The sequence below is a fragment of the Hoplias malabaricus genome, chromosome Y (assembly GCF_029633855.1).
Source record: "Hoplias malabaricus isolate fHopMal1 chromosome Y, fHopMal1.hap1, whole genome shotgun sequence".
In the NCBI taxonomy this organism is placed as follows: Eukaryota; Metazoa; Chordata; class Actinopteri; order Characiformes; family Erythrinidae; genus Hoplias; species Hoplias malabaricus.
In genome coordinates this window covers 15,450,474-15,468,317 of record NC_089820.1, presented here as the reverse complement: position 1 = coordinate 15,468,317, position 17,844 = coordinate 15,450,474, and the positions used below count along the sequence as shown (strand labels likewise).

At 39.4% G+C, this 17,844-nt stretch overlaps 1 protein-coding gene across 1 annotated transcript; it reads left to right on the top strand.

The window, feature by feature from the left end:
- The first annotated feature begins 156 nt into the window (after positions 1–156).
- Positions 157–8,380, top strand: LOC136678608 (surfeit locus protein 4-like). Its single transcript, XM_066656659.1, has 6 exons — positions 157–433; positions 3,972–4,158; positions 5,042–5,118; positions 5,663–5,706; positions 5,983–6,169; positions 6,977–8,380. The coding sequence occupies exons 1-6, from the start codon at positions 386–388 to the stop codon at positions 7,241–7,243; spliced, it is 810 nt and encodes a 269-aa protein (XP_066512756.1). The 5' UTR covers positions 157–385; the 3' UTR covers positions 7,244–8,380.
- Positions 8,381–17,844: the final 9,464 nt, after the last annotated feature.

Below are 17,844 nucleotides of genomic sequence, written 5' to 3'. Positions count from 1 at the left end.
AAAACATCATAAAGGATCCAGCTTTGCATTTAATACAGTGCAACGTCATCCGCAAAAAATGTTTTAACATTTAAAGCCAAACAGTTTGTTCACTGATTAAGACACCCGGTAAATCGGAAAGTGGTAACTACTACTTTCCCTTTCCCAGCTGCTGCAGCAGTACACGTGGCATGCAGTTCCATGTGTGTCCTGTGGGGGGCTGAATACAGCGGGGAAAATTATGGGGCGGCGATGGTCTTCAGGCTCTCAGACTTCGACTCGACATCGCGTTTAGAAAACCTGTAACACACCTGAGGGAAACACTAACTGATACTCTACACACCGGTTCACCAAAAGTCTGGAAAATAACCTACCTTAAAGAAAGGGATATTTACCTCTCCGTGCGATGGTTCAGAACAGTTTGATGAGCAATGCGGAGGACGTGGCGGATCAGGTGAGTGAGGCCGAGAAAATCACTGACATACAGCGATTTATTGCTGTCTTTTTGGCATTTTAGCCACTTTCGTTGACGTGTTTTTACATGCACATTTAGTCCTGTGTGTCTTATGTTAAATGAGGTGAATAGTGCCCAATTATACGCCAGTTTCTTCTTTGAATTATCCGCTCCACCTTAAAAGCTGCAGCAATACCAGTAGAAACAGTTTGATGAGCTACGACGCGCCAGAAAGTTTTAAGGTGGAACGGAGCATTGACACAAGAACAACTCCGGTTCGTTTTAAGAAAAGATTTCAGTGATCACTTGTTAATTTTTGGCTTATGGAGTTTAGAAACGATGAGAACTAAAAATCTACTGTAGAAAAACAGTTTACGTTAAATCTAGCCTTATTAACAATTCACCTATTTGAACAGACAGTTAAGGCACTGTTAACGTTACAGTAAAACACATTTTACACTATAACGGCATTACAGGAAAGCAGAGGAAACGTGAATTTGAGTGTTTTCAGAGACTAAGGCTACCGCTAAAGTTTACGTTGGCGTCAGCTCTTTCCTCTTTAACTTTAGCGACCGACTTTATGAGGCAACATTTTGATATGGGGCTTAACATCAATAAAAACATTGTGTTTTAAGGGAATTTCACTCTGAATAGACATTCGCATGATTTTAACTGTGTGTATTTAACTCTGTCCGTTAAATAAACACCTGCATTAGCCTCGGACATTTAAGTTCAGAGTTGACCCGTTCACCTTGTGGGGCTTGTGTTCTTACATCAATTGGGATCACATCGAATCCAAGTTTTATCCCTGAATTATCGGCATCCAGCCATTAATTCAAACAATATTCAAGTTTCCTTTGTAACAGATTACAAAAACAGGCCTAATCTCACAAACAAAACACAATTGACCTCCATGTTTTTTTATTTGTGCCTGTTACATTTGAATTCGCAGGTAGGCATCATTTTATCAAGTGTCTAAAGCTTTTGCACAGTGCTGTATGTCAGATTATATTAGCTGTAAGTGCAACTCCAAATGACAAGGTGAACGAAAGAATTATGTACTTGATTATTGTGGTTTGACCATCGCCTCAGCCTTGGAGTTGTTGTAAAGGACAAAGTGTTATGCTTTTTAAGCTTCACAGCTCAGTGAAGGTCTGTAGCTGTGATTCATGTCAGAGATCCAGAAGATAGCATTTTCCTTCACTGTATGCATCACAGGCTTCATTAAATGGGAATAATGCTTCCCTATTGCCATGTAACAGATGTCCCACGGCACAAATTTTCATTAGCTGCCAAGCAACAAAACAAATAACTCTCGTATACTGCTGACCACTAGAAGCCTACTGTCTGAGTCCCACACTGCCCAGAACGTCTCTTCCCATTCATATGGGCTACTTTGTTACTTGTTGATTGCTGATTGGCTGCTTAGACTTTTCAGTGCTGACGTGGATTATGTAGGGGGCGTGGTCAAAAGAGACCAGATGCAGTGTGTCATTGGAGAGCGCTTTCACAACAAGGTGTGGACCACAATTTGATAATGAAGGCACACTGCTGCAAATAACAGTACTTCCACTTTTGAGACACGAGAAACCGTGCAGGCTTACAGTATCTTATTTCACAAACCTGGCTCATGGATTTTACCTCATCCTGTAAGATATATTTAATTCCAGTGTTTAATTAGGAAATATATGGCCAATTTGTATTCTTAGCTTTCATCTTCAGCATGACAATGACTTCAGTTTCTTCTTTCAGAGAGGCATGTTGCATCCTGGCTGGTTTTCTTTACAGTAAATTTGATCTTATTCAAGTATGACGGGTGTCAGGTAGTTTTTCTGTCACTAAACCACAGACCTTCATTGTTCTGATTCTTCCTTATATATCAGTATATCACCCCCTGCGTTAAAGAGGAGCAGATCAAATTCTGAAGTACAGGCAGATTTATTTTTCATGTTTGTCTTATATAGATAAATAAATTATATATTTCTAAAACTCAGCCACCCTGAAAGCGGCAATGATGATGATGATGATGATGATATGTTTGTAAATCTAAAGTTGAATGAAGTTGATTTGCATTTTAATGATATTATTCAACAAGTCGTAATGTGGTCGGCACGGTGGCGCAACAGGTAGTGTTGCAGTCACACAGCTCCAGGGGCCTGGGGGTTGTGGGTTCGATTCCTGCTCCGGGTGACTGTCTGTGAGGAGTGTGTGTGTGTGTGTGTGTGTGTGTGTGTGTGTCTGTGTTGCCCTGTGAAGGACTGGCGCCCCCTCCAGGGTGTATTCCCACCTTGCGCCCAATGATTCCAGGTAGGCTCTGGACCCACCGTGACCCTGAACTGGATAAGTGGCTACAGATAATGAATGAATGAACTTGTTTTTTTCTTCTACTCATTGTGTGGGTACTTTTTCATCTAAGATCTTGTATCACATTAAACATTATCATCTTGAGTCAGCTGATAAGTTTTTGTTAGAATGCTACAACAGTGATTTCTGTAGCTCAATATATATCCACCATGTGCTTAATTCCTTGTCAGTTCAGTGAATTCATCGGTGGATGAAACTGCTCAATAAAGCCTTGCTCACCCTACATGATTTTTAGCCTGATTTAACCCTGATTTTGACCTTCTGTAATTTTTTCCAGTTTGAATTAGTTACCTGGTCTGGAGGTGAATGTGAAGCGGTTGTCACATGGATAATCTAGTGTGGTGAATGCAGCACTGGATCAATCCAAATCATTCAGAGCAAGCCCCCAACTGGGCGATTGTCCTTTGATATTTTCAAACAAGTTTGAGTTTTATGACTAAAACCGAGAGCAACTTGTGTAGTGTGAGATGACCTGCAGCACAGTTCATGAGTGGATGTGAATCAGCCAATAGCAGCCTAGTTAAAAATGACTGTTTAATGTTATAAACCAACAAACAAGCTTAACATGGGATTTAGGGTGTCAGAGATTTTTTTCATGTGTGCATCATAGGAGACCTGATGTTAAGTTGAAAATCCTGTAATGTGCAGCAGGTTCATTGCTCAAATCTGGGCTAGAAGCCAAAATTAAACACTCTCTTGGCCATATATTGCCTAAGAAATGTGTCTATATATGGATTATTCTTTTTTTGGCAATGGTGATTTAAGCTCAGTTTATCCACAGTTGCAGCATAGAGATGATTATCTGTACTGCAAAAACGCTTGTCTTAAATTTATTCTTGCTCCCTGTTTGTTAATTACTAGCCACATGTGTAGACATGTCATTGTAGCTTCATTTACAGTTTGGAATCTGATGTCTACTAAAGAGCAAAAATATGTACAGTATTTTTCATGTGTAATGTGTTGTTTGTAATATAATTATTTCTTTCTGAAAATGTATTATCACAAATGCCAATTGACTGAACACATTCCACTAACCTGTTAAATGCATACATTAGCCTGTTATAAGTATATTTCAGCAAGGATTGTGAATCATCTTTCTGAGATAAATTTCCTTCTCTACTGATGCAGAGTACAGATATGTGAATCTGGTTTTTCTCTGTGTTATATGCTTTAGTTTCTGCGAGTGACAAAGCAGTACCTGCCGCATGTGGCGCGACTGTGTCTTATCAGCACTTTCCTGGAAGATGGTATCAGAATGTGGTTCCAGTGGAATGAGCAGAAAGAATACATCGAGAGCTCATGGGGATGTGGCTTCTTCATTGCTTCAGTCTTCGTCTTAATAAACTTACTGGGGCAGCTAAGTAAGAGCAAGCTATTGCACATTTTACAAAGACTGGACAATATCTCATAATGCCAAATATTTGAATATGTTCTTTAAAAGTGTTACTGAGCAGTTAAAACTGGAGTAGGTGATTTGTTTTTAAGTAATAAGTCATTTGAGCCCTATTCTTAAGCCACTCCTCTAAAATACGCCAACATGCACACAGCTTGATAAATCCCTTTGAGAGGTGTGCAGTGCCTCACCTTCAAACATTATTTACTTACTTCATGTCGCATTCACATTTAGGAAAACACCCATCAACAACATCAATCTTTACTCTAGTGTGCTCTCTGGATTTATCCAGACTATTTTTATGTTGGGTGCCTTTACTACTTCCACCATTCTTTTCTTTGCAGTGCATGTTCATGGAGGGCAAGGAGATCTAGTAGTTAGTTAAGAGCTTCGGTTGTTTAGTTCAGTCTTAATAAAATTATCGGACTGAATTTTTACAGTCCTTTGGTCTGTATAGTAAAGGGATCATTTTATTTATGTCGTCAGATTGCTGTAAGGATGTAAAGAGCATTTCATGAAATAAAATAAAAATCTTTAAAGAAAAATCACATATCCAGCTTTAAAACTAGGGTTTGAGGCTTCTTAAAATGTCTTAACTTGTCTAGCATTACAATATTTAAATTAAAAGCCTTAATTAATTAATTTCCTTGACGTTTGAACTTTTAATTGTGTTGAAATTTAAATGCAATTAGGGAATGTGCAGGAGAAACTACAGCTCTGCTGTCAGATTAATTCACAGCGTATTATTTCTTTCTGTAAACAGTAAAAGATGTTTCTATTATGCAACAATTAGGATTTTAATGAATACATTTTTTTTAATAAAAATTCTTAAAAACTCATCTAATTTACAGGTGGTTGCATACTCATTCTCAGCAGGAATTTCGTACAGTATGCCTGCTTTGGTTTATTTGGAATCATTGGCCTTCAGGTATAATTTTTTACATGTATTTTATTTTATATATATATATAAATATTGCATTTTTCATTCTGCATTTTTTGTACATTTAGAAAAGATGCTGGAAAGGGGTGACTTGTGAGATAATATTAGTCATTTGATATTAATGACTATCAGTACCTGTAGAACGTAATTACGTTCTTTGTAATGATGATGCTGACTCATGATTGCTCAGCAGTACTTAGTTGCCTTTTTTGTGAAAGTAAAGCATCTGGTACTTTTCAAAACCCTGCATTTAATATTTAAAATCATACAGTTAAAACCTTCTTAACCTCACAAGATAAACTACCACACATAACTTTGAAAATGAGGTCTTGCTGCTGCAAAGCATTAGCAAGGATTTACCACTAGAGGTCGATAGGAACCAAGCCTTACCTCATTTTACCTTATTTCCCCTGCTTTCATCTAAGATTAGTTATGGCTTTTTTTTCATTGGTTCTTTAAGCACATTACACTGACTAATGGCCACTAAGAAGGCTTTAACTCCAAAATTGATTATGTTCATTATCTTTTCCAGACTATTGCCTATAGCATTTTATGGGACCCAAAGTTTTTGATGAGGTGAGTTTAACCATTGGGATACTTGTAATGGACCCTTATATTGGATATTTAAAATACTAGCAGTATTAGTTCACCCATGCACACACCTTTTCTGTTGAAATAGTTTCGTAAATAGCTCTACTCTTGTGAAATACAAGGTCAGCTACTGTGCTCTGATTGGATGCTTCACACTGGGTCAAAAATGCACACTCACATTACATTAATGCTAACATAAGTCAGAATATCAGTATACGTTTATAACAACCTATTCCTGTCTTATCTTTCTCCCTGTATAAGGAACCTGGCGCTGGGTGGTGGTCTGCTGCTGCTGCTGGCTGAGTCTCGTTCTGAGGGAAGGAGCATGTTTGCTGGGGTGCCCACAGTTAGAGAGAGCTCTCCTAAGCAGTACATGCAGCTGGGAGGTCGCGTGCTGCTGGTGCTCATGTTCATGACGTTGCTCCACTTTGATGCCAACTTTCTCTCTGTGAGCCCTAACCCCCTTTTCACACACACAATGGTTTGATCATAATGCATGAAGTAGGCAATAATAGCTGCTTTATGCATGTTAAACTATTAATATGGCATAGTGCAGTGTTAATACATGCTGTTTTGCTTTTTGAATGACTCACAATGATACCCAAACTACTTAGCAGTCCCATTTTCACTTCATTTATTGAACATTAATTTTTGACTCATATGTCTAATCATCCTCAGAAATATCTTCTTTAGCTATTTTAGATGAGAAAAGCATCTGCAAAAATAATGACTTTGGGTAGATTATGTTTCCCTTCAAAGAAACACCTGCGTTCACATAATGTCACAGATACCTTACAGAACAGCCTTTACAGATACATGGCTGTAACTTGGTTTTTAAAGATTGGAAAGGTGCAGTAAGTCATAAATGAACAAGTGGCCAGATAGAAACACTGATTGCTCGATTGTTAGTGAGAGATTAATAGATAGATTGATGGCTAGAGAGATTCTTGGTTTTGACACAAAAAATAATTTTGTATATTAAATGTATTTCATTGTCATTTTGGCAGGAAACTAAATGAAAGAGTGACATTTTATTTCGATCCAGACACAAAAATACAAAGTTGAAATAGTTACCATTCCTAGAGTAATACCTACACTTTACCACTAGAGGCCACATTAATTCAAGTAAATGCTCATTCCATAGGCGATATTTTAACCTCAGTTGCCCATACCCTATATCATATATTAATTTTAAGTATATTTTTTCTGATGAGTGTTCTGACCTGACTGTGTTGTTTTTTCTTTATTTTTTCAGATTTTACAGAACCTAGTGGGCACCGCTTTGATCGTCTTGGTGGCCATTGGTTTCAAGACCAAGCTGGCTGCCCTCACTCTGGTTGTCTGGCTTTTTATAATCAACGTTTCATTTAATGCCTTCTGGACCATTCCAGCCTACAAGCCCATGCACGACTTCCTCAAATATGACTTCTTCCAGACCACATCTGTAATCGGAGGTCTGCTGCTTGTAGTAGCACTTGGACCAGGTGGGGTCTCTATGGACGAGAAGAAGAAGGAGTGGTGAGACCAGGCATGTCTCAAATGGCTCTCTTGCTCACTCTATAGTGTGTGCTCAGAAGTATGTTTTGGTTTAATAATCACTCAAAGCAAGTGCACTATATAGGGGGTGATGAGCAGTTTGAAATGTGGCCTCTAGTGAGGGACCCCAGGAACCAATAATATGACCCATTCTCTACTTCTGCAGCCCAAGCACTGTCTTCACTTTTCTCTGGTTTTAGAGTGTCTTCTCAGTTAAGTTTATTTTTATGGGCACTTTTAATAAGCATTTTTTTTTTCTTTTCATATTTATTAGTACAAAGTCTGGCCAAAACCTGTTACTCATGCATATTACATTCATAGAAATGATCTGAAACTATTTCCTGGCTAATCTCAGACTGTCCCACCCACCCCACCTCATTCCTGTCACCTGTTTTTGTGTGATTATTTATGTTGGTGCCAATTGTAATCCACTGACCAAAGAAACATGTAATTTCCTACTTTTTATTTTATAATTGAAATACTGGCTGCATTGATGATTTTTTTTTTAAAAGTGGTATAATCAGAATTACTGATTCTAATTTGTTGAACATTTTTAGTATGGGTCATTGTGATTGGTAAGTTTATGGTCGCTCAGATGTTCAAGGCCATATTGCATTGCTGTGCTGGCATTTCTAACACACTGGTTGACTTCTGTAGGGCTACTTCGGTATGATGCCTGTGCTAATTACAGTTCAGGTATATTAGATATAAGAACTGAGGGATCAGTATGTGGTTGGAACCTAATGTATGTTTTCTCTTATTAAAAGAATTATATAAATGGAACATCCTTAAAGGCCTTTTAGAAGTTTTTTATTTTTTTTCCCACATTTCATTACAGTATGAATATATTGACGGCTTATGTCGGTATATGGCATTATTAATTGTGTATACTGTCTGTCGTCAGGTCACTTTAACGTTTACAAGTAGCAGAAGTATAGAAGTATTTTTCAAAAACAAGCAGAGCAGGATGTTTGATGAATGAAACCCTGTTATTTGTCACTCAGTGTTTTTCCTCTTTGTACAAAAAAGAAAAAGTGTGGAAAAAAACTTGTTTTTCTAAGTGTCTTAAATATGTTTCAACAATTATAAAGGGAAAAATAAAAAAGAAAAATTAATTTGTTTCAATGAAAAATTTCTTTACAGTGTGTGTATGTATGTACATATACACTTAGGAGAGCTTAGAATCAGCACATGTACTGTGACTATCATTCATAACTACTAAAAGAATATCTAATTTATTACTTACAGTTCAGTGTAGCCAAGCAGAGGCCTCTGTGTTGCCTTAACAAGCAAAACTACCCTTGCCCAACATGGAATGTTGACGCTTTGTCTGTCTTATTTTTTCATCATTATTTCATGTACAATTATGAATACTTAAAGAAGACTGGACTGAGTATTCAGAAACTGTACATTGTTGAGACAGTTTAACATATTTTACAAAATAAGGGTAGGTCGGACATTAAAGTTGGTAATGAGATGAGGTTAAAAGGTGTGAGGCGTTTTCGACATAGGAGTCTGTAACAAAATATAATGACAATATAACAACTGTAATCTTGTTAGCTGTTACCTATTAACTTTTAGAACATTGAGTACAAATTAGCTAAATATCTGGTTCAAAGACTTTTAGTGTGGGGTCTGAGCGGCATGTTTCTAAAATGGCGGGAATTTATTAACAAGTCGGAATTTCCTCCCCAGACTTCGCCCTCTTCGCTGTTTTGTGGTTTCAGTAAATCGGAGACGGTATCTTTCTTCTCAGCTCTCACTTTTGTGCATCTACTGGTAAGGAAGGTTGGACAGGGTCATTTTTTTCTGCTTCTCCTTTACTGTTTTGCTTGAGTGGTTCACTATATAGTAAACTCCAAAACACAACATAATGTTTCTCTTTTTTCCCCTCAGACAGTAGAAACTTGTTGCCCACTAGCAACAAATTAAGCGCTTTCAATCTTTTAACAGCAGGTGGCGTCCGTATTTGATTGGACATGTTGGTTAAACCCTACTCTGGTGTTAGGCCAGTTTATTACCAGCCATATTACAATGTTAAAACTACACAGTAAACTATGCAAGAACCAGTTATCAACAGACAGATGTTTGCTATAAAACATACATTTTTGTACCTTTATCTAGGTTGAAAGCACTTTGAATTGCTTCTGTATGAAAGGTGCTCTATAAATAAACTTGCTTGCCTTGCCTTGAAAAGAGTAATCACTTTTATTTAACACAGTTTGAAAGTGTATTTTTCAGAATAGTAATAGTTGCATTTTAATAACAAACCGTGTTATCAGGTGTTATATTTTAATTAAGGAAATTTAAACTAACTTGATCTTGTGAACAGGCTAAGAATGGATTAAGCCAGTCAGAACCAGCTGAATCATGTGTAATCTCACACCAAACAAGATTAACTCTATGTGAAAATATGTGTTCAAGCCTCTGACCAGAAAAAAGTGCTGTTCTTTGCCAAAATAACAAGCCTGCAGAAAAAGAAAATCACAATTACAATTAAGTCTGTGAGGAGTTTGGTGTGTTCTCCCCATGTCCGTGTGGGTTTCCTCCGGGTGCTCCGGTTTTCTCCCACAGTCCAAAAACACACGTTGGTAAGTGGATTGGCGACTCAAAAGTGTCCGTAGGTGTGAGAGTGTGTGTTGCCCTGTGAAGGACTGGCGCCCCCTCCAGGGTGTATTCCCTTGCACTCAATGATTCCAGGAAGGCTTTGGGCCCACCGTGACCCTGAACTGGATAAGGGTTACAGATAATGAATGACTGTTCAGTTTAGGAATTATAAGTGTTTGTAAATTATTGTTGTTTATTAGTTTACACTGAGCTTATGTGAAATTTATTATTAAAGGAAATTTCACAGATTTCTTAAAATGTCCAAACTGTTCAGTTTTTGCGATGTATTCAAAGTTATTCAAAGGGTAGTGGAGTTAAATAATGGTTTACTGCTGTGAATTGACATCAGACTGCATTCCTAACCATTTCATTTAGCCCATTTATATACCAATTATTATTAAATTACCATTTATATCTCTCTGCTCACAGCAGATTAATTGCATCTGAAGGTTTTTGACAACAAAAGACCTCCAAACTTGCATGAATGTCTTTTTTTTTTCCCCCTCAAACACACCATTCCATCTTAATAGCTTCTGAACATAAACAAATGAGAGAACAACATTTCCCCACAATCCTATAAATTGTCTTTAATCTCTATTACAAAAGAAGAAACTCATACACCAGTTCTGTGCAGAAATGCTGCTGAATATTCTGAGCCCAGGCTGAGCTAAAGTGGTGTTAAAAACAGTGGAAATGTGTGCTGTGGTCAGATGTTTTGGCTTTTTTGTTTCAGGATAAATGGATAGCAAGTTCTCTGTGCCAAAGATAAAAAGGGACCATCCAGATGGCTGACAGTGAAAGGTGCAAGAGTTATTTGGGTGCAGAAGTATCCAAAGCATTTGACATGCTTGTGTGTAGGTATGAGTGATGTATATGTATATATTGGGGTTTTAAAAGAGACATGTGCTGCCATGAAGGAAAAGTCTTTACCAGGGAAGTCAATGGTTGTTTCAGTGAGACAATGCCAAACATCATTCTGATGTGCTACAAAAATTCTCCTTTTAGACACAGTTTGAGCTTGACTGGCCTGTCTCCAGTTCTGATCGGCCCACTGCCCACTGATCTGTGGCACATCATGAAATAAAGGGTCACAAAAGGAAATACATTGTAATATATAAATGAAAAAATAAATAAAACAGTAAAATGCTTAAATGCAATAGGAGTTGTACTGTACAAATTGTTAAACATTGTGTTTATAAACTGCTAAATTGTATAGTTACTACTAAAAAAACATAACCTTTTTTTCAGAGTAAAAAAGAACTTAATGCATATCAAGGAAATGCATCTCAATTTATCTGCACTTTGCTGTATGCCTTTCAGAAGAGATGCTGTTTGTCAACAAATAAGACATGATCCCATTTGCTCATCAGAACAGAGATAGGAAACTAAAGAAGTTCAGTCACAGGTCAGTGTGGATCGCTGTCACTCCTTTTGTTTTTACTGTATGCATACTTTAATAGACCACTACACATATCTCATTCCTTCTCTTCTCTCTTCTTCTCTTTTCTTCTCTTCTCTTCCTCATCGCCAAGAGAAATGTCTTGTTTAATAAAGACGTTCAGAAGAGTGTCTATAGAGACCTTCATTGTTTAACTTTGATTGAAGGAGTTGATGAGAGGTTGGTATTTCCAGAGATGCATGGGAACGTATGAAGATCAATGCAGCGATTTATGAGACTTGAGTTGAAGCCACACTCTGTGTTGGTCTTTTCTGGGTCGAGATTTAGTGGCAAAAGATGGTAGCAAGGTCAGCCTTCGAGCCTCATCAAAAAGTTGTTTCTTCAGGGAGAGCCAGGGACACACAGACACATTATTTGTCATCAGAAACGGCCCTGGTAATTTCCAATTTCATGGGAGGCAGCGGGGAGGTGGGGTTGGGCTACCGCAGCTGGGGCTGTGTGTGTCCACTGCCGGAGAGGCCTTTGTCCGAGGACTGTGCCGCAGGCCTCTCCAAGTTGGTGGGGGGGGGGGGGGGGTCCTCCTCCTGGCACTCTGACACTCGAGTGTCAGCAATGACCGTAAGCTGCAGAATTGTGGGCATTCATGAGGGACGCTCCTCACTGGGGTTGACAGCTGAGTTGACCAAAGTTCAGAAAGGCGAGTTGTGCTGAGATTCGTTGGTGTCATGCTTGTTCTGCCCTTTGATGTCTCTTCAGGGCAAATATGGGCCTTTTCTCACACTCTTTTTACAAGTGTCACTCATTGCATTGGAATCTTGGGTTAAACAGTTGTGTCTTGACGTCTTGGGCAGTGTGAAATCACTGGTGCTGCGAACAAATTTGCTCTAAATTTTATCTACTGGGTTTGAGCACCTCTCTGTCTTTGGTCTGGCTCTTTGCTGATTGCAGCTTCCATTGTGATGTATCTGCAAGAACTGTGGGTGGCTTTTGTACTTACTAGTGCAGAAGATCTGTTGGGTTAATGTTTATGCTCACTTAGTCAGGTCTTAATGATAGAGATGGAATCATTAATGATAGAGTTGGAACAGATACTTGGTATTCAGCCAATACCAACAAAAAATGCTGGATAGGATTTTAAAGAGAGTATGAATGAATCTGAGCCAGTGCTGTAAGAAATCTTGTACACCCCCTGCCACGAATGCCTTGTTTGTGAAGATTGAAACCATCTAGAAAAGCAAATATTGCTGCTCTCTCTTTTCTTTTCTGTTGGATTCATTGCCCTTACATTATATTTTCTAGGACTCTATTCATCTTTCCTCTCTACTCCCATTCCGCTCCATTCTCCACACACTATATTGCAACTACACATCTCTCTCTGTCTGAAAAAACAAATTAATTATGTGGCTAAACTTAATGTATTAGAGAAACAAAATAAATATTTCAAATAAGAAGTTTGAAATGAAACAAATTATCTTGAAATTAACAAAATAATTTTACATTTTGCAAAAAAAATACTGAGTAAAAAATGAATTTGAGCCAGTGCTGTAAGAAATCTTGCCTAATATAGTGCATTCATCATAGTGTGATGTCATTTTTTAGTTGTGTTTTGCCTGTGGGGAGTGGCTAGATTTAGAAGATTATCTTAATGGATGTAGCTCATTCCAAAGCATAGCAGTTTAGCCAAATATATTCATTCATTCATTCATTCATTATCTCTAAGCACTTATCCAGTTCATGGTCGCGGTGGGTCCAGACCCAGGGCCTACCTGGAATCATTGGGCACAAGGCAAGAATACACCCTGGAGGGGGCGCCTTCACAGGGCAACACACACACACACACTTTTGAGTCGCCAATCCACCTACAAACGTGTGTTTTTGGACGGTGGGAGGAAACCAGAGCACCCGGAGGAAACCCATGCGGACACGGTGAGAACACACCAACTCCTCACAGACAGTCACCCTGAGCGGGAATTGAACCCACAACCTCCAGGTCCCTGGAGCTATGTGACTGCTGAAACATACATATTATGTAGAGCATAAAAGATGGTTGTATACATTCAGAACTTTTTAGAAACTACTGGTTTGAAAAGTTTAAACTATGTCAATGTTAAGAAAAAGCTTTGCTCTTAGTTAGAGCCTGCATATTAATTTCACACTTAACAAATAATTTATAATAGTTATTAAGTGTTAATGCTTAGGACACAGTGGTGCGGCAGGTAGTGTCGCAGTCACAGCTCGAGGGACCCGGAGGTTGTGGGTACCAGTCCCGCTCCGGGTGACTGTCTATGAGGAGTTTGGTGTGTTCTCCCTGTGTCCGCATGGGTTTGCTCCAGTTTCCTCCCACGGTCCAAAAGCATCTTGGTTGGTGGATTGGTTGGTGGATTGCCAACTCAAAAAAAAAGTGTCCATAGGTGTGAGTGTGCAAGTGAATGTATGAGTGTGTGTCACCCTGTGAAGGACTGGCACCCCCTTCAGGGTGTGTTCCTGTCTTATTCACAGGGATTCCGAGTAGGCTCCAACCCACCGCGACCCTGAACTGGGTAAGCAGTTACGTAAAAGGAATGAATGAACGTTAATGTTTATTGCCAGGAAATATGCGTACATTTTCAGGGTTGATAAAAATCTTTTTATGTCTAACTTCAGTTCAGCCTCTGGCTGTTTTAACAGATACTCCTCCTTGAATATGTGCACACACAGGTTCCAGGTCAGTAGATATGAAGTACCATTGAGTGCTGAGACCTTCAGGGCATCTCTTAGCATCACACTGTGGAGGTAGACCACACCCTTCTTACTCAAGCAAAATGAAAAGTAACATTGGCTCTTAATGTCAGTGTTGGATAAACACAAAAGCCTCTTTGATCAGGGCAAGAGTGACTTGTTGCTGTTGTTGGCAAGGAGAGGAAAGAGAGGAACAGGGCGTAAGGGGGCAAAGAATAGGCCAAGCAATGGAAGGAGGAAGTGAGGTGAACCTATCTGCGATTTTCTATTGTCTACCAGGGATTTTGACTGACAAGACACTAAGAGACCTCAGCCCGAGGGAGATGTACACTCAATTACCCAATCCTCAGATTACTCCACAGTTCAGGTGTTCCTTCAAGGCCATTTTATATCAGTCAAATCAAAGGAGGGCGAGAATAGTGTATTTTTGGATAAACATGACTTATAATTGAGACTGTCACTATTTGAAAGTTATCATTTTGCATGACTTCTCCTGAAAAGTACAGCTGCTCCAGACTTGCCTGTATATCTGCTCTCTCTATATCCACCCCCCCTCCCACCTCTCTCTCTCTCTCTCTCTCTCTCTCTCTCTCTCTCTCTCTCTCTCTACCACTTTCTTTTCTCTGGACTCTCAGGGACTCAATTGAAGGGCAATGAGGCAGCTAATGCGCAGAAAGATAGAAATTTACTTGCTTTAAGTTCATGCTGCAGGCCTCGCTCAAAGAGAGCATTCAGTGGCCCGCTGCTCCACAATATGAGCCGATTGAATAAAGCAGGTTCCTAGTGGCTACATGATGCTTTAGTTCACAGCCCATTTGCCTCCAAAACACTGCTTTCTCTCTCTCTCTCTCTCTCTCTCTCTCTCTCTCTCTCTCTCTCTCTCTCTCTCTCTCTCTCTCTCTTGTTTTTACAGATTCATATTTTTATATTTCTCTCTCTTTCACAATGGCATCTCAGAATCCTCCACCTGAGGAGGTCGAAATGAAATGCATTGATACAGGCACACAAAAACTATTTCTCTCCCGAGTATTTAAAGGGTTCTGGCAGGGTGGATCGGGGAGGACTCTGGTATCTGCAAATATTTTTGAAGTCTAGGCCTCCACTTTTGAAATGATTGACAATAGACAACAGCATTGAATTTACAGATATTGCATGTACCATCAAGTACTAATTCAGTCGAGATATTCCAACAGATGTGGTGGCATATTTTTTATATATTTTTTCAATAGCTGCAAGGCCCATTCATCAGTAAAACTCACGCACTTGTATTCAAATGCCTTTCATTCTTTTGTGTCCAACTGACAAAAAAAAAACCCTCAATGTTGGTGCCAGGGACAAGAATCTTGAGGTAGACGGCAGGTAATGCCTTCCGAGTGAAGGCTTTTTTCCTTTTAACGCTCAGCCTCACACTAACTACAGTTGGGAAGGCCAACAATCGAAGTTCATTCACTCTCCACTCCACTCCAATGCCCGGCCAACAATTGCTTTTATCAGAGACACAATCACATGTTTTCTTCCATTGACTGTTACACTTTTCTCATCAGATCAGGTATATGTGACCTCACAAACAAAGTGGTACAAAGAAGCATTTGACCCCAATAGAGTGTCTCTGCCTCTGCCTGGCTGCCACCTATCTCTCCTCCCCTGCTCAATCTCACACGCTCTCGGTCCCTCTGTCTCTGTCACTATCTCACTCTCTCCCTCTCCCTCTCTCTCTCTCTTATACCCCCTGCCACGAATGCCTCGTTTGTGAAGAATGAAACCATCTAGAAAAGCAAATATTGCTGCTCTCTCTTTTCTTTTCTTGTTGGATTCAGTGCCCTTCCATTATATTTTCCAGGACTCTATTTCTCTCTCCCCTCTATTCCCTTTCCACTCCATTCCCCACACACTGTATTGCAACTACACGTCTCTCTGTGTCTGAAAAAAATTAAAATGACTTGGCTATACTTAAGGACTTCCAGTGGAGAAAATATATATATAGTTCAAATAAGTAGTTTGAAATTAAATAAATGATCTTTAAATTAACAAAGTAATATTCATTTTGCCAAAAAAATACACTACTGCCCCAAAATGTAGTCTATACCAGTAATTAAACAAAGAGGCCACAGACCACTCTGGAGTGGTACCATAAAAGGTCCATGAATGAGATATGCAGCTATGAAGAACGCTTTTAAAGTTTAAAGAAACTTTATATATAAAGAGCACTGTGATAAGGTCTGAGAACATTCTTTCATGTATTTAATATCCAGTCCAAATGATCTTAGGTCGTTTTTCAGCATCAGGAAAGAAGTGGAAACATATTCACAAGAACATTACACAAAATGCGTCAGTGTGTATTTTACAAATTTCAGTTATTGTTGTTGTTTTGTCTTTTTTAAGCCAAAACAAAATTAACAGCAAGAGTTTTTTTTCTCTATAATACATTATCATTCCATAGATCATGACTCACATTTAAAAAAAATCTGTAAATGACAATCCATGTTATAAGGAACAGATGCTGCATCAAGCTTCCTAATCTGCTCTGCTTCTTCCCGTCTACCCCTGTGAACGCATTGTTCCTCAGCAGCACCCTCTTAAAAACATTAATGTATATCACCGCTATTATCAACAATTAAAAAGAATTTTAATAGGCATTAGCAGCGTCGTTTAACCACAAAACATTCTTTTCATACAGCTTTGCCTTTTTCTCTGTCTTTTCCATTCTTCGAAAGGCCATGAATTCTCATAAAGCACTCAGGAGAAGAAAGAAAGGGCACAAGGCTGCAGTTTTTTTCTCTCTTTCCACCAACTGCGTCTTGAGCGCTATTGTGTGGACTGGGAGGAATCCTTGTGATAGGCCTGGGGGACAGATTGCAAGTAGGGAGACTCCTCCTGGCTGCCTTCATTCACTGTGCCACTTAATTTATTTGAAGTTTTAATCTAATTATTAACTATTTGGGGGAGATAATAAGCTTTGAGGCTGTAATAAGCGAGTGGTATCCCCACACTCTTTTGGCCATTGAGAGCTTTGGCACTGGGGCCAAGTTTAGGAGAGGGGGGGTGGCGAGCGAGTTCTGTGACAAAGCCCTTGTCCAAAAATATTTTGTCAAGTCTTTTACGTGTCATTCTAACAGGGCTTACATTGGGCTGCTGAAAGGCAGCGAGAAAGCTGCTTTTAAGGCTTGATTGGCAACTGCAAGCGCGCTAAATGCTAATGAAGCCCAGATGGATGGAAGATTAGCACGGCTGTATTTTCCCCTGCTTTTTCTCTCTTTACCCACAAAAGTTTTGCCTCTCTGTCTCCCTAAATCCACGACCCCCGCCCCCCCCCACCCCCCCACTTTCTGTGTGCCACCTCCGCAGTCTGCCGCCCCTGCTCCCAATCCTAAGCCCCTTTTATTGCTCATTTCATAGTATTAATAACCCAGCTAATAGGACCCCCCTATTCATACTGAGCAGGGGGACAGTAATTAATTCATGGGATCCGGCCCCTTGATCTGGCACAAGGGAGGGGGCCTTTGAGGAGGTCCGGACGCTGGGGCAGGAGTGTGCGAGAGGAAGGAGAATGGCGCTGTTTCGCACTTTGACCTCCACAACATCATTCTGAGGCGCTCTGAGAATGCACTGCTGGCTCTGAATTTGTCTTTGCATTTAGATTAACTGGATTTGGACTGAGTCAAATCCGGCATGTGCATACTGACATAGGGAGAAGTTTTTCATTGTCGTATCATACCCTCATAACTTTGAGCATTTTTTAAATACAATGTGAAAACCAATTGTCCTGTATGTTGTGAGGACATTTTATTAGAACTAGACCAGTAAAAACCTTTTAAATAACTTCTAACCTTTTCATACTACTAAGCTAAAAATGTCTGCCTCTC

Coding starts and splice junctions, on each gene's coding strand:
- LOC136678608 (XM_066656659.1), top strand. CDS start 386: ATGGTTCAGAACAGTTTGATGAGCAATGCGGAGGACGTGGCGGATCAG. Junction 4,159..5,041: donor AAACTTACTGGGGCAGCTAA/GTAAGAGCAAGC, acceptor TCTAATTTACAG/GTGGTTGCATACTCATTCTC. Junction 5,707..5,982: donor GACCCAAAGTTTTTGATGAG/GTGAGTTTAACC, acceptor TCCCTGTATAAG/GAACCTGGCGCTGGGTGGTG.